The sequence below is a fragment of the Hetaerina americana genome, unplaced genomic scaffold (genome assembly GCF_022747635.1).
Source record: "Hetaerina americana unplaced genomic scaffold, ioHetAmer1.1.p SCAF_1, whole genome shotgun sequence".
Taxonomy (NCBI): Eukaryota; Metazoa; Arthropoda; class Insecta; order Odonata; family Calopterygidae; genus Hetaerina; species Hetaerina americana.
In genome coordinates, this window is record NW_027286069.1 from 121,987,372 (window position 1) to 122,010,508 (window position 23,137).

The window sequence follows — 23,137 nt, forward strand, 5'->3', positions numbered from 1 at the left end:
TCCTATCCATATAGTAGTGGCCATTTCTTGCTGGGTAATTTGTAAACCTCCTTTTGGGCATTTTGCGATGGTGACATCTGTGTAATGAAATGCAATTATATTACTACACCTAAAAATATAACTAAATAAAACTTATCTTTTGGCCCATTATGAAGTCACTCCAATGCACAGATATCACTTTGGAGTGACATTCATTCATGGTATCCATATCACTACTCTTTGATAAAGTCTGCATGGTAATACCTGCTGACTTACTACAAAATCACCTTCAAAGTACAGACATCATGATGACTTTATAGAGAAAACTTAATAAAATTATGGTATCACCATGACTTTATGGTGATCTGCAGTAGTATTTTTTTGCAAAGGATTTATAGAAATGCAATTTAATGTTATTTTCAAAATGTTATGTCGTCCTTGTTTAAGAATAGGCATTTTTATTAATAATAAGCTTCATAAATGACTGAAAATCAAAGAACACAACAAATGAGAGGAATTTTTGTTACACAAAACAAAAAGTTTAAATAAATTATTTCACATATAAAACTTAACATAAATTATTTTAAAAAGATAAAAAATCCATAATGAAGTACAAAAAATCAATAAGTACACATGGATGGAACATTTTAATTTGGCATTTGTAAAATTTAAAATTGCAGTATCATTTTTTTATTCATGACTATGCCTTTGAATAATTGAGAAAACTGTAAAAAAATGATTATGAATTACCTACTTTCAAAGATTGAAAATGAAGAAAACTAGAATTAAAACACTGCCTTCCTCACAGTTATCACATAAAAATCCAAATATGGCAGCTCATATCATTTCTGAGCAGTTGGACTTAATAACTAAATTTTCTTAAAAATGAGTCATCATCACAGTAATGACTTCAAGGTCTTCTATTCGAGGCAATTATATAATCAAGTGTTCTTCTTTACATGAATTGCCTGGCTTCATAATATGCCACTCTTTCATTCACCGTACAACCAGAACATGGGGTGCATCCCAGTCGTAAGATTCCTAAACATTTATTTCTCTCACTTCATCTTCTTGCCTTCCTATTGTTGTGTATTGAACTTTTCTCGTCACTGTCTGAATCACAGGCGACATTTTAGTATTGATCCAGGTGCGATTCAAATAAGCAGCTCCAATAGCCAGGGCTATTATAGATAGACACAGGAACACAGTCAAAGCCACTGCAATGCTGCTGTGTGTCTCATCAGGAGATGTTTTGGAAGCAGAAACTGGAACCTGAATAACAAGTAACGATTTATGACAAATTATTCAAACATCTTCTTAGCACATTTCATAGAATCAATAATTACTTAGGATTCCACAGCTTTTTCCGAGACCTTAATTTCCTTCAGATCCGATGAAGATGAAAACCTCAGAGATCACATGAATAAACCAAGGGGTACTAAGTGTGTCACAAGGACTGTATCATAGTATCTTTTATTCATCCACACAATTTTTGAAATTGTGAATCTATGGTCTTTTGTCACTCTTGTGCCTCTGGAAGAGGGATTAGAGCCCTAAACCATTTTCTTTTACATCAATGGAACATTCTATTAAAGAATCAACTTGCATCTATAACTGAGAATAAGTTTACGAGTTGAGTGTACAACTTCATAAAAACCCATCCTAGGAATGGTCAGTGAATATGATTGAGACATAGCTGGATCTACGCGCACTAATCAACTGTGCCTACTCGTTGAAGTGAAGAAACGCAAAGGGGTAATGCATTTATGAGCAAAGAGCAATCAGGGGATCATTTTTTCCATCACTTTGATTATTTTTAATTGTAAATTAATATCATTTCACTATTCATTGACTGTCCATAGAGAAATCATGAGTGATTAAAGTCAATTCCATAGAAAAAACTGATTAAAAATATACTGAAATATGGAAATTATCTCATAAATAAAAAACAAATATTTTGTGGATTGATATCCAAAACCAGAACATTAAACCTGTTGAAGCACTCACCAGACCGATTTAAGCACATAATCACACATTATGGCATCAAGTAACAGTCTATGTATTGCTAAAACGTTGTATGATAATGAAGGCTGACAATTTAGCAATGCTTTTCTCATTTTTTGTTTGTTAGCAAAAATTTTTAAATTTGTTTTTAATGGTGCTTAAATCTATTAAGAGGTCACTGTGTGACCATAGTCAGCAGGCATTATTTCTTCATATGGTCTTAATTCACTAGGTTCAGGTTGAAAACAGTGAAATTGTGGTTATTTATAACAAAATGGGGAACCAGTACAAAACTTACATGAACTTGAGAAGGACAGTGGATGTCTTGAAGATGATGACAAGCAAGGAAGTCTTTATTTCGTATAGACACTTGTGTCTTTTGCAACCAGTGTTTTAGAGGTGTAATTTTCTCACAATCATCACAAGCAAATGGATTACCTCCAAGGTCTACCATAAAGAAAGGCTCCGTAGTTCTGTTTCCTACTGCTGAAATTAAAAAACGCGAACATAAAATTGACTAGAGTCATTTATGTATGAACCACAGTATTACCAAAGTACGAGGGTCATCCGGAAAGTAGTACCCGTTCGTGAATTAAAGACACAAAAGTAAATATTAACAAACATAAAAAATTTTATTTGAAAGAGGATACTTTAAACTACTTCTCAACATAATCTCCAAGCAAATTAAGGCATTTGTCATAACGTGTGACAAGTTTCTGTATTCCTGCTGCATAGTCCTTCGCCGCCAGCTCATTGAGATACGCGAGGGACCCATCTTGCACAAATTTTTGCATAATGCAGATGGTGTTTAACAATTTCATGAACAATTGTTCGAGAAACATTGGGAAAATGCTCACAGATGTCATCAATTGTGACGCGCCGATCGTTCCTCACGAATTCGTCAACTGAGCTCACCAGTTGGTCTGTAATGACAGACGGTCTACCCGAACGCTCATCGTCGTGTGTGTTCCCCCTCCCCATGTTGAAGTTGCGACACCACCGCCGAACAGACGACTCGTCCATTACATTGTCTCCATACACCTCCTTTAATTGGCGATGAATATCACATGGGCGAACGTTTCTTGCATTGAGGAATTTAATCACTGCCCTCACTTCACAACTGGCGGCGTTCTCAATTTTTTTAAACATTGTAAACAATCACAGAAACAACACAGGCAATGCTAGCGTCACGCAACTTGGCTCAGAGAAGGCAGACAAGCCACTGAAGCTATCTGACCTCGTCCAGCGGCTACTCGCGTCGTCAGCACTTCATGCGGCACGAACGGGTACTACTTTCCGGATGACCCTCGTATTATTATGTTAATATAACAGCATACATTTTTCTAAGCATAGAAAAAGCAATTACTGAGGAAAACAAAAATAAATGATAATGGTGGAAAACTATTAATGAAATAAGTGGTAACTGGTGTATGATTAAATGTACATTGCAATTTGGAATGCCTCATGATTTATCAACGATTGTTCTAGATACGATTTATTGGATTTAAAAAGTCTTATTTATTTTCTATTTCTTTTTTCTAACTTTTCACCAAGTCAGTGTCTTCTATGGGTGACTTGAGGTTTCAAAATACACCCAATAGAGTTCGCTTTTGGTGAAAATGGAACGTAAACCACTATGGAGTGACAATAATGTACAGGGTCTGTCTCAAAAATATACATGATATTGTCCTTTTTGACTTAAAAGGAAATATTCTCAAAGAGCTTGTGCCCCAGGGACAAACAGTGAACAATAAGTGTCATGTGGAAGTCCTTGAAGGGCTGCAGAATAGAGTGCAATACACGTCTTGAAGGAGATCTTTGCCCACTGGAGGCTGTACCACAACAACGCACTGCCCCACTCCACCTTCTCTGTGATGGAGTACCTGGCCAAGCACAAGGCAGCAACACTGTCGTAACCACCCTACAGTGCAAATGAGGCACCACCAGGCCATTTTATTTCCCAAGAATAAAAAGGAGCTTGCAAGGCAACCATTTTGGAATGGTGTACGTAAACTGTTCTACCTGCTCTATTTTTTGCCCACCTATTTTAATGTTAAGCTTGGCCTTTTTCTTTCTAGAAAATCGCATAACCTTTGTTTTATTAATATTGATTCTCATCCCATACCTGTCGCACTGAATTTCCAATTCACTAAGCAATGCTTGCAGCCCCTTGGCTGACTGACAAACTAAAGCTTGGTCATCAGCAAACCTAACTGATTTTACGAATTCCCCGCCCACTTTCATTCCTACATCGAGTTCTTCACATGCCTCTTTGATCAATTCCTCTGCATACAGGTTGCACAGCAACGGTGATAATGGGCAACCCTGCCTTACACCCCTTCCTAACATTACCCATCCTGACTCCCCGTTTCCCACCCACACCTGAGCAGTCTGAGACATGTACACGTTGCGGATTAGCCTCCTTTCCCTCCAATCTATTCCTATTTTCTGCAATATACTCATTAGTTTTTCCCAATTCACTCTATCAAACGCTTTTTCGAAATCTAGGAAATAGGCAAACACCTCCTGGTTGTGTTCTATATTCCTCTCGATTAATAATCTCATTACTGCAATGGCATCACGCGTACCTCTCCCCTTCCTAAACCCAAACTGATCATCCCCTAAGTAATCATCTGCCCTACTCTCTATCCTTTTGTTTATGATCCTGAGAACAACTTTAGCTGCGTGGGATATCAAACTAATTGTCCTATAGTCCTCACATGACGTAGCCTTTACCTTTTTCGGAATAGGTACTAAAACTGATCTCACAAAGTCTTCCGGCCAGATTCCCTCCTCATAAATACTACGGATTTCCTGCATTTATTCTACTTATTTTTGGGACAGACACTGTTTGTGCTGACTTGATGGTATAGTTTCACCTGTTATTCTTTCATGACTCTTTTATGACTCAGAATTTATATATTGGCTCAAAGGTGACCTTGGTGATGCCCTGCAAAGCATTATCACTGCAAAGATGCTAAATATTTGGGTATTTGGGATCGTATTATAAACATATCATCATGATGGGCACATGATTGTGGTTTCAAATACCTGCAATATTGGAATATCACCACCCTGTCAACATATAACTAGGCCAACTGGGTAGGATGGCATCTAAGGAATATATATAATAGTGGTCCCAAATACCAGTACAGAAGCAGTCACTGACGGTAGGGTTGTCTCAAAAATTGATTTAGAAATGGTAGTGAAAGATATTAACTTGGTCATCATCACTATTAGTTATCAATCTGAAGAATTTTTCATGGCAGCTGATCAGTTCCCTACAAATCCCATCATTCTCTCATGGCATTCTCTCCATGGATCAAAATTTTCCATTTTCCATCAACAGATCATTTGCATGGTCTCCTTTCACATCATTGCTGGCAATATCTTCTCCCTCATGCATTTTAGCATAGAGTTCTTTTCTGTTATAAAGATTTTTCCAAAGGCATTTGCCATCACTTCACTTTGTCTCCATCCTACATAAGAATTTCACCATTGTCAATACAAATAACATTGATATTTGCTCTGCATTCGTTAAAATGATATTCCACCATTCTCTATGATGTTTTAACTTTTCCCTAGACAAAGCCACACCGCACTTCTTTGCAAAGGTACTTCATCCATCCTTCTATAGTTCTTCATGCTTTTCTTAATATTTCAATTTTCTACCTTCTGTAGTATATCTGTCATTCCTCATTGCTTGAGTTTTTGTGCTCCCTTCTCTCTTCTATTAGGTCAAGTATTTTCTCAGTAATCCATGGCTACCAATTCACAGGTTGCCTGCAGCCTATAGTTTTCTGCATGGCTACAAAAAATCCAGTCTTCATTTCTTACCATCTTCAATTAATCCTGTGTTGCTATGATGGTATTTCATTTTCTGATTTCAATGGAGATCCAACTGAGATCCAGTTTTATTCAATATCACTCATTTCTATTGAGTCTTCAATTGTCTTCTCTATCTTCTTGAATGCCAAATTGCCAAATAGGGCTGAATTGGTGCTAACTTGGTAAGGGATCCCTGCTGATATCTTACACTGGGTAACTTTTGCAGTCCTTTATTTGATTAGTAAAATTATGCGCTCAGTTTGGTATCTTCTTACATCTGCTGGCATCTCCACCCGTATCACAAATGGGGATGGCAATGAAAGATTGAGTTTACTACCATTAATATTTGTTGTTCACTGAATTCCGATGCCTCTCTTTCCTTTTTCTTTCCCAGATCACATCTTCTGAATGTTTTGCCTTTCTAGCGTTCTCTAAAATAGATATTTAAAATTAGGAATGCTGTTTTTTTTAATAATCACAATATTCATAAGAAAAGTATGACTTTACTCTATTGAAAAGCAAGATTATTATTAAAAATCAGTACATATTTGAAACCTCCATGAATTGAAGCCTGAAGTAGTTGCATTCATTTGCTAAGGTATAGAAAAAATTGCATTATCTTCAGGTGACATTATATAAGAAAATAAAATGAAAATAAGATAGAATAGGTGAAGTGAAAGAATAATATGAGATAAATAAAGCAATGAGTGGTCATTAAAATATTTTACTGCAAAGTTTGTGCCAGAGAAGCCCATGCATGGATTTTTTATAAATGGTCCAATAAAAGATATCTGACCTGGTTTCAGCCTCTCTGCCATGACCAAATCCCAGCTATCGAGAGTCTCCTTGGGCAGATATTCAATACTGTTCTTCTCAAGATCAAGGAAGCGGAGGTGTGGTAAGCAGGATAGGTTTAATCCAGCTAGTCCACTTATTTTATTGTTACCCAAGTGCAAGTCTGCTAGTGAGGGTAGAGTGCAGAAGAGCTCAGGAATGTCAGTGAAGGTTTCAATTTCATTTTGTTCTAGATGAAGTTTTTCTAATTTGCTGAGGTTGCTGGCCTTGAATATTTCTTCCAATTGAACCAAGTAACTGGGAGATGGTCCTGAAAATGTAAGAGAGATTTACAAATACACTGGCTCAGATGGAGCACATGCATACACTAAGTGAATAATACTAAGTTAAAAAAGGCTTTCACTCATAAAGCAAATGAACAGATATTTAATTTTTCTCCAGCCAGCCAAATTCAAGATCTATCATGACTTGGGTTTAATGTATTTGTCTCTATAGTCTTGAGTTTGGATTGGATCAAAACTTTGCGAACCATTTTGTTCCCATTTTTATGAGTTAATGTTAGATAGAGTTAACTTCATAGTTTTCCCAAAATATTGTCTCCGATGAGTCTTGACTGGTTGCAATTGATCCTGTATGTTGTGGTTTACTATTAAAGTCAAAATTTAGGTGGTCCACAAACTTTTAGGTTGAAATGCACTAAATTAAAACGAAACCGAGGAGACTTTTTTTTAAGTATTCTACCCATTAAGGTAGGGTTTCGGATGGACACAAATACCAAATACAATTTTGTAACTACTAACAGAACACAAAATCCAGTATCCTACTCTAGATCAGGTCCCTTTTCATCTCTAAGTACTTTCTTCCTCCCTTCATCCCATCCAACATCCCTATCTGGTTCCTTCCTTTTCCTCGTTTGCCTAACATTCTCCCCTCTATTACAGTCTTACAAATCCCACTGCTGACCATAACACCCTTCATCCACTTTTCCTGCCTCCTCATGGTTTCTCACAACAAACCCCTCTCTTTGCCCACCATACCAAGTACTTCCTCATTTGTTTTCCTTTCTGTCCATTTCACATTCTCCATTCTTCTCCACACCCACATTTCAAAAGCCTCCAGTCTACGTCTACCCTCCTGCTTCAATACCCACGTTTCCGTGCCGTACATAGCTACACTCCATATCAAAGTTTTTACGAGTCTTTTATTAACATCCTTATCCAATGTCCCTGTCATCAACTCCCTCCTCCTTGTAAAAGCCTCTTTCCCTAGCGCAATTCTTCTCCTTGCATCCCTACTAATTTGACCGTGTTGGTCCAAAACATTTCCGAGATATGTAAACTGTTCTACCTGCTCCAATTTTTGCCCTCCTATTTCAATTTTTAGCTTTGCTTCTTTTTTCTGGAAAATCGCATATTCTGTGTTTTATTAATATTGATTATAATCCCATATCTACTGCACAGATTTACCAATTCACTCAGCCATGCTTGCAACCCCTTGGCTGACTGGCAAACTAGAGCCCAGGAGACTTGCCATGCTCAAAACGATTAAAATGATGATTTTCATAACACTAATTGTTGGAACAAATATTTAAAATATATTTTTCCCCAGATATCAATATCCTTCATTACATTATGTCCAAGAATGTTATCTTAAATAAAAATTTACAAAAAATTTCACTTTTTAAGGAGAATCAACTTCAGTTTTACCAGTGTGCCAACCATAGTGTTGCGCTAGCTGAACATGCCTCAGAGTTTTATCTTAATCCGTTTTAGCCCCATGGAACTCCACATTGCACGTGAGAACGTGGAAATCCATGTTCTTAGCCACTCGAATACCACCGTTCCACTCACCACCATTTGGAAGTTTTTCCTCGTCATCTTCATCTCCATCCTCATCACTGTCTTCATCGTCTTCATCACTGTCTTCATCGTCATCTTCATCTAGGTCACCAGGGTCTGCAAATGCATCCGTCAGGTGCAACTCTTTCAGATTGATGAAATTGCTGAACACCCTCGGGTGGTTTTTGTGTTTAGACAGGACAATATTATTATGGTTGAGGATAAGGCGTTCAACAGACGACACGTGATGGAATGCTTTGCCTGGAATGTCACGTATTTCATTGTTCGAGAGATCCATCACCCTGAGGAGGCGGGGTCCATTGTTCCATCCATTTCCATCCGCTGGGTCACCAAGAATATTCCACATAAGCTCAGGCAATAAATTACCAGTAAAAATTAGAACCTAAGGGAATAAAAACACAAATTTCTCAGAATTATAATTTTAAAAGATTTTCACCTTTCATTTGATTGTATCGCAAACAGCCACGCAATGTCAGGCCATCAGTGGCCACCATGGTGTCATTGTTGGCCCAATATTTGCATATGCCATATTGACCAGGTAAATATTGGCACTAGATTCTACCAATATTCACTCGGTGCTTTGCGAGGGTAGTCCACAATTCAGCTGGCATCAGCCAACGAAGGCTTACATTTAGCATATTTGTCATATTTAAAATACTAAAGAGCACCTATTAATGTAGATTCTTAGAAGACATAGAGAAGCAGACTAAATTACCATTTGTTGTACATTAAGGATTCAGGGTGCGATTAACATAGTTTGGTATTCTAGGGGAGCAGTTTTTCAATTTAAATTATGGTCCAAGGAGAGAGAAACATAGTATACCATCAGGATGTATTTGTTTGTTTCGTAGCTTTTGAGAAGGCATGTGACAGAGTCGATTCGATATAATTAGTGAATGTGTTGCAGAAAATAGGAGAGGAGTGGAGGGATAGAAGACTTAAGCATTCCCTGTACATGTCTCAGGTTGCTCAGGTGTGGGTGGTGGATTGAGTCAGGATGGGGCCGTGTTTGGAAGAGGGGGGAGTCAAGGGTGTCCCTTGCTGTTCAATGTACATGTGTAGGAAACAGTAAAGCAGGCTTGAGGAGAATGGGGGAGAGGAATGAAAGTTGGTGGACAATTTTTAAAATCAATTAAGTTTGTGAATGATCAAGCCTTAATTTCCCACACAACTAAGAGGTTGCAAGAATTGCTGAGCACACGAGAAAGTCAGCGCGATAGGTAAGAGATGAGAATAAAGTTAAGCAAAACAATGACTATTCAGTTTTTGAGAAAGGGAAAAGCTAAGTTAAATATTAAAATAGTAGTTCATAAACTAGAGCAGGTGGAACAGTTAACTTATCTTGGAAGTGTCTTAGACCAAGTTGGCCAAAGTAGCAGGGACATAAGAAGAAGTTTTGCATTAAGCAAAGAAGCTTTCATGAGGAGGAGGTAATTAATGACAGGAACATCGAGTATGGATGTTAAAAAAAGACACATTAAAAAATAAAACTATGATATGGAGAGAGATCTTATATTGCACAAAAATATGGTCATTATACTAGACAACAGGCATACATTAGAGGTTTCTAGGTTTCTTGAAAAGTGGGTGTGGAGAAGGTGACTGGATAGAAAGGTAAACAACTGAGGGAGGGCTAGGCATACTGGGGGAGGAAAGAGGATTGTTGGGAGAAATTCAAAGGAGGCAGGAATAGCTGAATACACTTTCAACGGCGATGGGATGTTGAAGACTCTATGATGTGAGGGGAGAACATTAGGCATGCAAGAAAGGTGTAGGGATTGGATAGGCATGTTGGACAGAATGAAGGGAGGAGAGTAGAATGCAGAATTGAAGAAGAATTTACTGTGCTGTCTGATGTCACGTTGGGTTTTGTTAGGCGAGGCCAGTAAATGTATCGTTGCACAATTGCATTGGCTGTGGCTATCCCATACCTATATCAATTGGTAGAATATCAATGATAAAATGGCTGGACATAAAAGCTATATGACTCAAAGCCATGAAATTATAATATTTCTCGGTAAACAATTATATCCAATCTAGTATTAAGGGGCATTTCATCTCATTGCCATCATTTTATAGAAACAGCATCTATTACTTTGTTAAAGAATAGCCCAGCATACAGCATTCTTTATCCAGACCTTTGTTTTCATGATAATTGGACTTCAATTAACTCAATAAATCTAGTCAATGACCTAAATATATAACCTTCCCTTAGGAATACATAATATTTCCTTGGAAAAGAGACAAATGAAAATATTATGGGAAATAATGGATGAACCAAAAACTATGTATTCCATAGCGTATAATAAAACAAATCAACAAAATATTTGAGGGGGAACTACCTAATATACAGTATTTTGGTCAAAAAAACTTGCATTCCTTTGAAAATATGTTTTTCATCTTAAAAATTATGATAAACACCATTACTAAATGTCACACCTTTCAGTTAAAATTTCACTAAAATCATTATCATAGACATTAGGTCATTTCCTTTTGGAGTAGGCAAAATCCATCACATTCGCTATTTACAATCTGAGGGTTGATCTGCAACAGTTCTCATAATTGTCCTGTCAAGAGACAGATTATATCCTTCATTCCCTATATTGACATTTTTCATTGAATGCTTCTCTTACTTCATCCTAGGCCTTCCTCGGTTATTCTCATCCCCCCCCCCCCATTTTGCCTGCAATTATGGTCTTCAGTAAACTGTCATGTCTCAAGAAGATATGCTCAATCGGGCACCCTCTACTTATTGTGACCCCCACAGGCTTCTTTCTTGACTCACTCTTTCAAGCACCCTTTTGTTGATCTGCCCATCGACTTCATTTTCAGCAGGCTCCTATAGCACCACGTTTTCATCACCCCCAATATTTTTTTCTCTTCTGCTCTCAATGCTCAAGTTTTACATTTATAAAAATTTAGACTCCATATAAAACGTTTTGGCAAATTTGTTACTCATGTCCATGGTATTGCTACTTGCCAATAGCAATCCATCTTCTGATAGCCTTCCCTAGAATCCATCCCTATTCCGCTTACTGTATGCCTCTTGCTTCTGTTGTCACCAGTGATCCTACAGCCTAATTAGACAAAATCTTCCACTTGTTCTTGAGAGCCTTTTCCCAGTTTTACTTGCAAATTTTCTTCTCTACTTTGGCTGCAGACCATTGTTTTAATTTGGATCTCATCTTGAAGTTTTACTGTTTCCTCTTTTTCTCCATATTTGCCGATATCCTTTTATGGTCTTTTTCCTTGCTGCCAGAGTAAATATGCCATCCAAAAACAACGACATACTTTTCCCTGAATTTGATGCTACCTCTTATCTTTTCCTTGATCTCATTACAAGGAGATCAAGGAAATAACAAATAGTTACCTTGCTCTCAAGCTGAACAGAATAGAAGAGGGCCTTGCACTCTAGGAACAGATTGAGAAATTTTTCCTTATAACAATGATTGGATATTATCATAAATTTAACACTTCCCTGATAAAATTCTGAAGTCATTCCTCAGATTGTAAATCAAATCCCTAACATTGATCTCTGGAATAAAATTGAACTGCCTTCTTCATTTTCACACTAAATATCAATGACGATAATGAGCAGCCTTGTTTACTTACTTATATCAGCCTCTTTCCTTCTTCACTACATCTAATCACCAATACCCTCTCCTCATTGAGTGTATTCTCCTTGTTTGAGAGTGTTTCAATGTCAATGTTAGTAGATACATATTCAACTCCACGCCTATCAAAGGTTTTCTTGAGATCAAGGGCTAGGTTTATACCAGTTAATCTTTCAGTATCCCCTGTTGCCTGCCTGTGATCCCCTCTTCTCTCTCTAATAACGACTCTGAGAGCAACAACAGCTTCCTGTGTTCCTTTTATAGCACTTATAAATTCAAACTGGCCCCCACTTTAATGTCCTTCTTCCTTGTCCTTAGGCACATAATCCTAAAATCTTTGATTCATGTACTGTCAGACTTTAAAATGGTTTCCCACAGTCTGAGCTTCAACTTTTCCCTGAACACACGCTGGCTTCATGCTATCGTTTAAGTTCCATGGCCACCCATTTTTTACCTTGGGACTGAGAGAGAAATGAAGACGTGGTCGAGCTGAAAATAAGTAAGGACTCCTTATGAATACAATGCATAAATGGCCGCACCGTGTAGTGGACGTGGTTTGCATAGCTGCCGCTTGAGTGAGAAGCATTTTCAAAACTTGAGATGACATATTTAGGAGCATAAGAACAGCGTGCTATCGTGTTTCCTCTTGCGTGGTTTAAAACCCCAGGAAATTCGTCATGAATTGAGGGAGACATATGGATGGTATAATGGATGTAAAAAATTTTAAAAGTTTTTGGTCGCAACAGTTCACAAAAGGCCGAACGTTATGCGACAGCGAACCCATGATTCCTCGTTCGCAGACCAGCTGGATTCTGTGGAGGGAAGAAGCGACTTCGAATGGAGCGTCATCGGCAGCCATGGAATCATAGCGTCGACATTGTGAAAATATGGGTACGCCTACATTGGAGATTGTGTTGTGTGGGAGTAGAAGTTCCAGCCTTCTGCTGTTATTAATTTGGTCATTGAAAATTAGGAGACCATACGCACCCGGCATACCCTCCCGTCACGGGGGGGCAAAACTCCGTTCTCCTCTGATGTGGGAATGTCATAAAACGGATGGTCACACTCATAGCCAAACCTGTGCTCCTTCCCTCTCGTCACGAAGCGCCAACCTCGGGGGGCCAAAACTCACTGCTTTCCACTGATGTGGGAAATGTCATTTAACGGATGGTCACACAGATGCATGCATAATTACAGCACTGTTTTGATGCTAACTTCACTCTAGTCATAATAGAACTCTGCTGCTCTTACAACCATCCAGTCTCATCAGGTAATACCACTTCTGACTTTCACAAAATTTCAACCATCTTCTCAGTCCAGATTCAGATTTCTTCCGCCGCACCTTAAACCAGACACAGATAAACCTGGCTTTGGAGTCAATGTGTGATGGGCTATGTCTGCCACCGAATATCCGCTGCCCAATTATCATGAATGGCGTCTTGAGCGATCAGTTGGCAATCAGCTCGCACAAGTGATCGCCAGCAACCCATTTCCCCAAGCGAACTGCCCTCTCACTCGTGGGCACCACGACAGTGAACTCCCCATTGTACAAGTACTAAGCATTAGCATTAGCATTCACGTTGGGCAGTTCGCGTCCGCTTTGGTGTATGGGAGGCCATTACATGACGAGAACAGCGACGACCGTGAGTTGCATCATTGCAATTGAAAATTGCGAAAAGTTAGGAAAGAAAACTAGTGCCGTTTTTCAATAGTTAAGCTCTCATTTATTTAAATAACAATGACTCGATCCATTATTCATATTAATAATGGAAACGGATAAAATAAATAAATAAATGGCATAATACAATTGAGCCAATCACATAGTTTTGTTTGAAATGCTGATGAGTTTTACTGACTAAGTTTTGAAATAAAATGTGCGATATAATTTATTTTTAATCCCTTTTTTAATGAAATGAGATCTTAAATTTGGGGCTCTAGTGGGTCACTTTCCTCAGAAGTCGGCGATCAAGGGTGCACACGATTAAAGGGGGGATAATACAATGTAATAATACAATACTGTTCCATGGTATTGCGTACCCTACACCAAAAGCACTAATGATCCGAATGTCGCCAAGGCTGGACTACCCCCGGCCCAGATCAGCGAGGATTTACTCCTTTAGCTATACTAAAGAAGTGGGTACCCCTTCTGGAGGGACGACCGTGACAGAGAGTGCACGCGTATTCATACCCTTGCCCTCACCCCACAGCTCAGCGTCAGCGGCTGAGTACTCACACAATGCGATGCCACTGATCACTAAAATAATAAGTGAATTTTCAATGCATACATTAAGCACCGACTGCTTCTCACAATTTGAGAGCTTGTACCCTTCCATTCGAAACATTCTCGTGGATATGTGTAACGTATTCTCCGGTGAAACTGGAATTACTTTAAACAGGTATTTCTTATTGGCTCTTCTTTCTCACCTAAAATGTTTCCTCTTATTGGGAAATACTTAAAATAATTTAGCTATGTGACTCATTAGTTGTAAACCCAAACATTGCCTAATCAACGCTTTCGACATATAAAATCCATGTCACTGTCTAAGGTTTTGCTCTGATCTAATAACTAATGAACTTGAGCAACGGAATCGATAAGCTGAGGTGCACTTACCTGTGTAGCCTGAGGGAGGTGTGTCAACGGAATTGTATCCGTAAATTTAGCATTGGTGCAGTTCACCACATATTGCTGCTTCTGCTGGTAGATGGCCTCACCGCATGTGCAGAGGCCCTTGAAGGCCGCTGGGCATCCCTTAGAATGAGCCAGCAGTGATTTGGAGGAGTGGTCATCTTCTTTGCCTCCAACCAGTTGAAGGGAGGCCACGAGCAGAATCCCCAACACAAGCAGAACTACCATCAAATCCATTGCTAAGCACTGCCAAGGAAAGAAAAACAAATTCAGTATCCATGGAGGCTAATTTTTAATTTAAAAATTATGTTTCGGTGTGGCGAGTGTGCTTAATAGGTTGATATATTGTACTTCCATCGTGCTTCCAGTTCTGTTGGGATTTTAGTTCGTCCTATTGTACAGTATAATTCATTCATTTGGAATCCATATTATAAAGCAGATGTTAATAACACCGAAGGATTGCAAAATAGGTTCTTACGGATAGTTAATTATTACGTCGACTTCTCCACAAATAACACGTCATATTTGAAAACAATGGCTGTATTTAACGTTCATTTACTCTGTGGTCGCCATCAAGTGGCTAATTTAGTTGAATTATATAATTTATGTAATTACAAAGAAAATTGCGACGAAAATTACATACATACACGAACTAGAAGAGACAAAATATTCTTACATAAAATGGCACTTCCACATCATATGCAAACAAACTTCCACATCACCTACAAAATGCCGTCCACATCACATACAAACAATATTTTAATAACGACAATGAAGTTTATTACCCAGTGGCTGTTTTACATTTATTCCTAAAACTCCTAAAATTGGATGGAAAGAGCTCAAACAAACCTCCAGGCAGCTGGTTCCAATCAATAATAGTTCTATTTAAAAAAGAGTATTTTTTCTTATTTGTTTTTTGCGTCCTTATTTTTATTTTGAAACCATGGTCGTTTTTCCCCTTAAAGCTAGGCTTTTCTGCCTCTTTCCATAAATCTTCCTACGCTTCGTCATTTTTAAAAATTTGATACATCGCGCCTAACCTACTCCTTTTTCTTCTATTTTGCACTCTCCGATTTCAGTATATCTAACATTTCTGTGACACTATCTGTTCTTTTGTACCTCCCGAGTACATATCTTGCTGCCTTTCTTTGAACTTTTTCTATTTTATCAATATGTCCCACCTCATATGGATCCCATACTATGTACGAATATTTTAGGATAGGGATAACTAGTGCCTTATATGCTTTTTCTTTTGTGGCTACGCCACTTCCTTTTAAATTTCTCATTACCCAATGCAATACTTTAAATGCCTTCCGTGTCAAGTTATCTACTGGGACTCCCCACCCAAGATCCCTAGTTAAGTAAATGCCTAAATATTTGCATTGACTGCTACATGGGATTCTTTCTCCAAAGGGTGTAAATTTCCTTTTCTGCATTCTTTTTATTTGAAAAATGTATAGTCTTACTCTTGCTTGTATTAATGCCCATATTATTATTTGCAACCCAGTCACCAAGGCGATCGATGTCATTCTGTGGTATTACGCGGACATTTACATGCTCTATCCGTCTGTATATAATACAGTCATCAGCAAAGAGTCTTATTTGGGAATGCAAATTGTTTGGTAGATCGTTTACGTAAATTAGGAAGAGTAATGGCCCTAGAACACTGCCTTGTGGAACTCCTGCTAAAACGCTCGCCTCATTTGAAAATGTATCCCCTAATTTTACTTTTTGAGTTCTGTTTCCAAGAAAATTTTTTATCCATTATTTTATAAATTGTTCCATCTTACCAAACTCAATACCTTTTAATGCTACATTTCCTTATACCGGAAGGACAAAATTATTCCACAGTAGCACTTTTCATGTTATTGACCTGTGGATCGCGGTAGTCCAGGGGGTAGAGCGTTGGACTACTGACCGGAGGGTCCCGGGTTTGATTACCGGACCACTCTGGGCACCTGCAGCTACACCCAAACTATGTAATTTTTCGGGTACCAAATCTTCCTGGGAAACCATAACCGGCACAAGGAAAGGAACTGGCCCCTCCACCCTGATGTGTGAATTTCACACGCCGTCGGGCTTAGTCGTGGGTGAACTCTACCATCACCCACCAAACCGACCTTCGGGTTGATTACTGTGTGTGTGGTTTTTTTATTGAATGTTAACAAGGATGTTGCGCTCATTTAATCTTCTTAGCTTAATTCCAAAGAAGTCACAACATCTTGTTACTTCTAAGCCCCCAAAATTTCAGAGTTTATAAGGACGCCTCGATATCGTAAATGGCTTAAAAGCACTCGACCGGACAATGAAAGATCCGGGTTCGAATCCCAGGCAATGCGAATGATTTTTACACTCTGAAATCGATGCATTCTTAGCTGAAGTTTTGATTTGCATTGCGAGACTTGGCCCAAACTTAAGATGAAGTCCATATAAACTTAATTGAACATTTATAACAATCCATCAGTAATAGATTTATTCTGTGCAAAAAACTTAATTGGATGTGAAATGTAAACATTGAGAGGAATGGCGAAGGAGAAGGAGTCGTGCTCAGGGCAGTCCACTGGAAAATTTTCCGTCGACCATATCTCTGTCATACGCACACAAATGTCCACAAAGCATTGCAATGGAATTTGAAATCGACACTTCTGCTCCACGATAAGAAGGAATTGCACCCTCCTCCCGCTGGCTGTGCTAATGCATACCGGAGACGTTCACTGATTCCACCATCTCTCGATACAACATCGTTAAATATTCGATTTTCGCACAAAATTAACATAGCATCGACAAATTATATCCTTTACACAGGATCCTGTAATATGCTCAAAATTAATATCACGGGCTTGGCATAATGACGCAGGATTCTGAACAGGATTGTATGAGTTGGAAGGTATGACCAAATGACCTGTGGCATAACTCGTGGAGGAAAAAGAATTGAAATGAAGACAAGTGAAGGGATAATGAAGTAATTACCCTTTCAAACGAAACGACTGTTTTTTCCCTGCCATTAGGAAATCACTTTCAATTTCGAGTTCAATCCCATTGCAAATGAGTTAAGTTAGCAAATACATTTATTAAATATATAGCTGAATATATTTCCCCAGTCTTTGCCTCCTTCTGCCGCCATGACCAACACAATTTCCTTTAAAGACGGGGAAGGAAGTCCAACTGAATCATTCCCGGCCGCTTTCCTTCCCATGGGCAAATATCAAGTTTGAAATATCCTTTTTACCAAAGGTACGTTTTTCCCACAAATGTTCCAAATTTACCACGAGCATAGAATTTGGCCTCCAGAGAATTCTGGAAGCGTGATTTCGACAGTCTTCGTTACCTGCGTCTCATTATTAAGGCATGGGACAGAATTTCCAGCGAGGGCACCAAGGTCAACCCGGAGAAATTGTGACCCGACTGTGTACAAGGAATCAGGGCAAGGACGAATAATATGCCCGCAAATCGAGAAGCCGCTCTAGTTCGATTGGTCACGTCATCCCCGCTATGCACTCGTTCGATGGGAATGTGAGTGCATTCGTCCCACGAATGATCAAAACACGCAATCACGGAACTCAACCTCTAAATGCCATGCATGAGTTGGTAATCTAAAACCATACACAATTAATTCAATTGAAAGAAAATATTATATTACGAGGTATGCTCATAAAGTAAGGGGCGTTTGGTCACAGGAAAAAATATACTCACATAAAACACATTTTATTGGCACTTTTAGTTGGCTACAAACCTAGTTCACTTCTCCACATACTCGCCGTTCACTTCTAAGCATTTTTCGTACCGCTGCACCAGCTTCTTATAACCCCTCTGAGCATAGAAGCTCGCCGCCTGAGGGTTGAACCAAGTGGCAACGCCGTTCTTGAGTTCCTCTTCGGTTTCGAAACGTTGTCCACCGAGCCACTGTTTCAAGTGCAAGTAGAGGAAGTAGTCGCTAGATGCAAGGTCAGGATTTTTACAATCACGGCACCATTGTCTAACTTTCCTTTCCTTCACTCATAACTGTAGGTCCATAAACAAGGCATAACTTCCGATGAATTTCATTCGCAGCCGACAATCCTTTAGCATACAAGAATCGTATGACAGAACGAACGCACTTCGGAGCTGGCGGGATGAAGGATTGTCGCGGACATTGTTGCTTGTATGCACGGACAAGCAAATGACTTCTGAAACAAAACAAATGCTGCTATAGCGTCTCAATGAATCAGTAGATAGCGCTGCAGGAGAAAAATTGTGTTCTGAAGCGCCAATATTTAAATATAGCAAGCAAACGGCCCTTACTTTATGAATATGCCTCGTATTTTGATTTTTAAATGTTCATCGAAGGTCCAAATCTAGGGTCAATCCTAGACGGACAATGACACCCATTCTGTCTCCACACGCGATTCTTTTTCTCAACTTTCATGGTTAGGAAAGAATAGGGTTCTCAAGGTTATCAACCTCTGCGATGTCCGTGCCACCCCAGCCCGTTGTGGCACATTTTCAACAGCACACCACAAGAAACAGCCTAGTAGTAACACACTGCTTTCAATATTCTAAACAAGCGAGTACCCGTTGCGGAGGGATTGGCTCCCTTCATCACATCATACCAACCTACCTTTCCCTCAGACCACCGCAAAGGTAGCACATATATTTAGTTACACAGCAGAACGCGTCGTGATTTCTCACACGACGAAATTCGCTGCTTTTCCCACTTTAAAAGCATGAAAAATTCGAGTTTTCATTTCTATTTAAAATATATTTAATTCCAATGCTCTGAGTTGATAAAAAATCGAAAGTAAATTTTTGCAACTCAAAATATATCACTTAAAGTAAAACGCTGGATGGCAAAGGCCTAAAACTAAAACGAAATTTACCAATAGTGGAATAAAGCGTAAAATGATTGCATTTAATGATAAGTTTTTGTCAAATAAAGATTTGTGAAAATGGAGAGGAGAAAAACTTCCGTTGAAGAAAAACACGTTTTATTGAAAGCCTTGAACGAACCCATTATAGGTATGAAAAATACACCGTTATCATTCACGAACATCGTTTTTACCAGTAAGTACCAGTAAGAAACGCGGTGCCCATCATAAATCCCAGATTAAGATTCTACAGTCACGATTTAAAAATCAAATTCCCGAATTTATTGAATAAATAGAATGATTCCCCTCTCTTTGTCGATTTTCTCCGGAAAATAGAATCGTGCGCGCGAACGTGTCAGCGGGAATAAATCGTCGGGCGTTCTCTCATCACGGCCCGACAGACATCCATTCCCGTCCGCTTCGCCGTGGATGCATGCAACACGGAATCGCAGTCCACAGCGGGAGCGAGCCGAGGGCATGAAGGAAGCAACCTAACAGTCGCCTTGGATACCGCACCAAACTTGCTGATTTGAACAAAAATAAATGGCGAACGCTTCATATTTCACCATCTGTACTTCCTCCTTTGAATATGACGAGTCGACCAAAAAGATTAACTTTAGAGAGCGCATTATCTGCCAGCGCGCCCTTCTTATTTTAATCCGCAGCAATAGAGCACGTGACAATTATTGAGTGACTTCAGAGATTTTGTGAATCATATATTAATAAACTAACGTTGATCATTGCACGAGCATCCAGTATGACCCCGGCGAAACCTACAAGTGCATTTCATACTCCAGCAATGTAATGAAATTATCGTAATTAATTAAAGAGTTCTAAATGCATTCTCAATATTCCCGCTTCCCAAACAACCGCGTGTGCCTTCCAAAATGCTTCTCCTTTTACAAGGTCTGTCCCAAAAGTAATAGGACTGAGTCGATTAAAACATATCTACCGTAAGGATTGATACATCCACTCAGAAGTCTTCGAAGTACCACCCATGTGCGTCCACACACACGCCGCTGCCAGCGGGTCTAGCCACGCCTTGTCGTAAGCCTTCTAGAAGGCGGCTTCCCGAAACTTTCTAAGCTCCCTCGTCAAGGCCTGTTGTAAAGATTCCACCGAGCCGTGGTGACGTCCTTTCAGCTCGGATTTAACACGGGGAAAGGGGAAGAAGTCTCGTGGGGCAAGGTCAACAAAATTTGGATTCTCACTCACATAGTGGAGAAGTTCTTGGCAGAGATCCGCGCACGCGGATTCCTTTTTTTCGCCCGAGAGCACTCGCGGCACCAACTCCGCACAAACCTTTCTCACGCTCGTGCTTCCGCTCCCAAGTCGACGTACATCACTTTTAGGGATGCCAAGTTCATCAGAAACCATGAAAACACCTAATCTGAGATCCCTGACCAACAAAACCTTCACTCTTGCAAGATTTTCCTAATCTTTTGAGGTCAAAGTGCATCTTGAACGTTCAGCCTATTCAACATCTTCTCTTCCCTCCTCCCTAATAATTGGTGCAAGTCAAAAATATTTGATCTACCCATGGCGTTATCACCATAAACTACCTTGAGCATGTCGTGAGTCTCTATCCCGGTTTAGCCCAGTTTCACGCAAAATTTGATGGATAATAATGTTGTTATGAAATGGATGATCCAAAAAACAGTTCATGACGAAGCGTAACGAGGTCACGTTATAGACGATTCGCCAACGAACAACTCTCTCTATACAAAGACTGGGAGCCAACTGTCATCAGCCTTGTCTAAGACTCCCCTCCCTCGAATCCAGGCAGAGAAACGACTGCCCGTCCATTAATCTATGAAGTCTGTTCAAAAAGCATCGTGACTTATGTTTTTTCAAAAATTATTTATTTATTCATGAATATCTATTTTGTCCCCTTCAAAGTATTCCCCATTAGATGTTGATCTTGTGCAGCTCCTCCTTCGATGCAGTCTTTATCTCGTCAATCGTAGCGTAGCGTCGTCCTTTCATGGGCCTCTTCAGTTTCGGAAACAAGAAAAAGTCACTGGGGGCCAGATCTGGGGAATGCGGTGGCTGCGGCATCATTAGTGTGTCGTTTTTGGCCAAATATTCGCGCACAAGTAACGATGTGTGAGCAGGGGCGTTGCCGTGGTGCAAAAGCCAATTTTTGTTCTTCCACAAATCCGGGCGTTTGAGTCGGATTGCTTCGTGCAAATTGTGCATAACTTGCAAGTAATATTCCTTATTTACCGTTCTACCATGTGATGGCCAGAACTCATGATACACCACACCCCCCGCAATTGTAGAAAACTGCAAGCAAAACTTCGACTGTACATTCGACTGAAATGTTTTCGGCCTTGGCTTGTGCTGCCGCTTCCATTGGGATGATTTAGCGTTAGTTTCCACGCCATAACCATACACCCATTATTCTTCACCAGTTATGACCCTCTGGAGCAAATTTAGGTCGTCACGGATAGAGTCCAACTTCTCATTAGCAATGTTTTCATAGCGCTGCTGTTTTCGGTCGAAATTGAGCAATTTGGATACGAATTTCGCGGCGACCCATGTCATGCCCAAGTCAGTGGTAAAAATCAAATGGCACGAGCCAATCGATATCTTTAGGTCCTCTGCAACTTCTCTAACGGTGGTTCGACGATTGGCCAATACTATATTCACTTCATCGACATTTTCGTCTGTTGTTGACGTGCTCGGGCGTCCGACACGCTCTTCGTCGTTCACATCTTCTCGGCCTTCTGAGAACATTTTGTACCACCGATAAGCGTTGCTTCGGTCCAAGGTAGCTTCTCCAAATGCCACAGTAAACATTCGAAATGCGTCCGCGCACTCAATTTCGTTTTTCACACAAAATTTGAGAGAGATTCTTTGATCCATTTTTTTGAACAGGCAAAACTCGAAGACAAGCAAAAACACGTCCAAGCAAAACAGCTGTCAACAATTAACTGAACATTCAAAATTCCTGAAAATTTCGGCATAAGTGAGAGACATAAGTACCAACATAAAACCACAAAAAAATCGAAAATCAAATAAACGTAACCCGCGGAATTTCATATTCGCGATACATTTTGAGCAGACTCTGCATATCTATCCGGGAAAAAATAAACACTACTAATTTTGGGACAGACGTATTCTCTTTCCCTTAAAATAACAAAAGCCTTCCTTTTACCATCGCCTCCAACGTCCCTTGTCCCCCTCACTATCTCTGCCTTAAGATTTATCTGCATACCCTCATCTCTCACACTCAATCCGCAATCACTCAACAATTACCGCAAATCCCTTGTCCCGACGACGCTTAACAAATGATTGTTCGCTAACAAATGCAACCGAATCAAACAGCTCTCCGCCATATTAAATTCCCAATCGCAACACCTATTACGCTTCTCTCGCCGTTTCCTCAGGGTGTGTTTCACAAAACACGATTGGAGATAGCATACAACGGCGTCTCTTACTCCCCTTACTAACACCCTCCAACAACCTGCTTCTACATCCTTATGCGGCTTGGCGTAAGTCAAATACAACATACACAAATACAATACACAAATCAACCTATTCCCCAAATCCACTTCAAAACACCGTAATATCTCCGTTAACCCT

At 39.6% G+C, this 23,137-nt stretch overlaps 1 protein-coding gene across 2 annotated transcripts in view; it reads right to left on the minus strand.

The window, feature by feature from the left end:
* Window positions 1-468: 468 nt before the first annotated feature.
* The window catches only part of LOC139696373 (trophoblast glycoprotein), a 53,907-nt gene continuing 31,238 nt past the window's right edge, over window positions 469-23,137 (minus strand). The window contains exons 2-6 of one of the 2 annotated variants that reach the window (XM_071595128.1): window positions 14,691-14,951; window positions 8,457-8,847; window positions 6,608-6,916; window positions 2,282-2,466; window positions 469-1,251 (exon numbers count right to left, since the gene is read on the minus strand). In XM_071595128.1, coding sequence (XP_071451229.1) covers window positions 1,021-1,251; window positions 2,282-2,466; window positions 6,608-6,916; window positions 8,457-8,847; window positions 14,691-14,942 — 1,368 coding nt within the window. In that variant the 5' untranslated portion in view covers window positions 14,943-14,951 and the 3' untranslated portion in view covers window positions 469-1,020. Of the gene's footprint in view, window positions 1,252-2,281; window positions 2,470-6,607; window positions 6,917-8,456; window positions 8,848-14,690; window positions 14,952-23,137 lie in introns of both variants that reach the window. The other variant, XM_071595124.1, reaches the window with a different exon arrangement.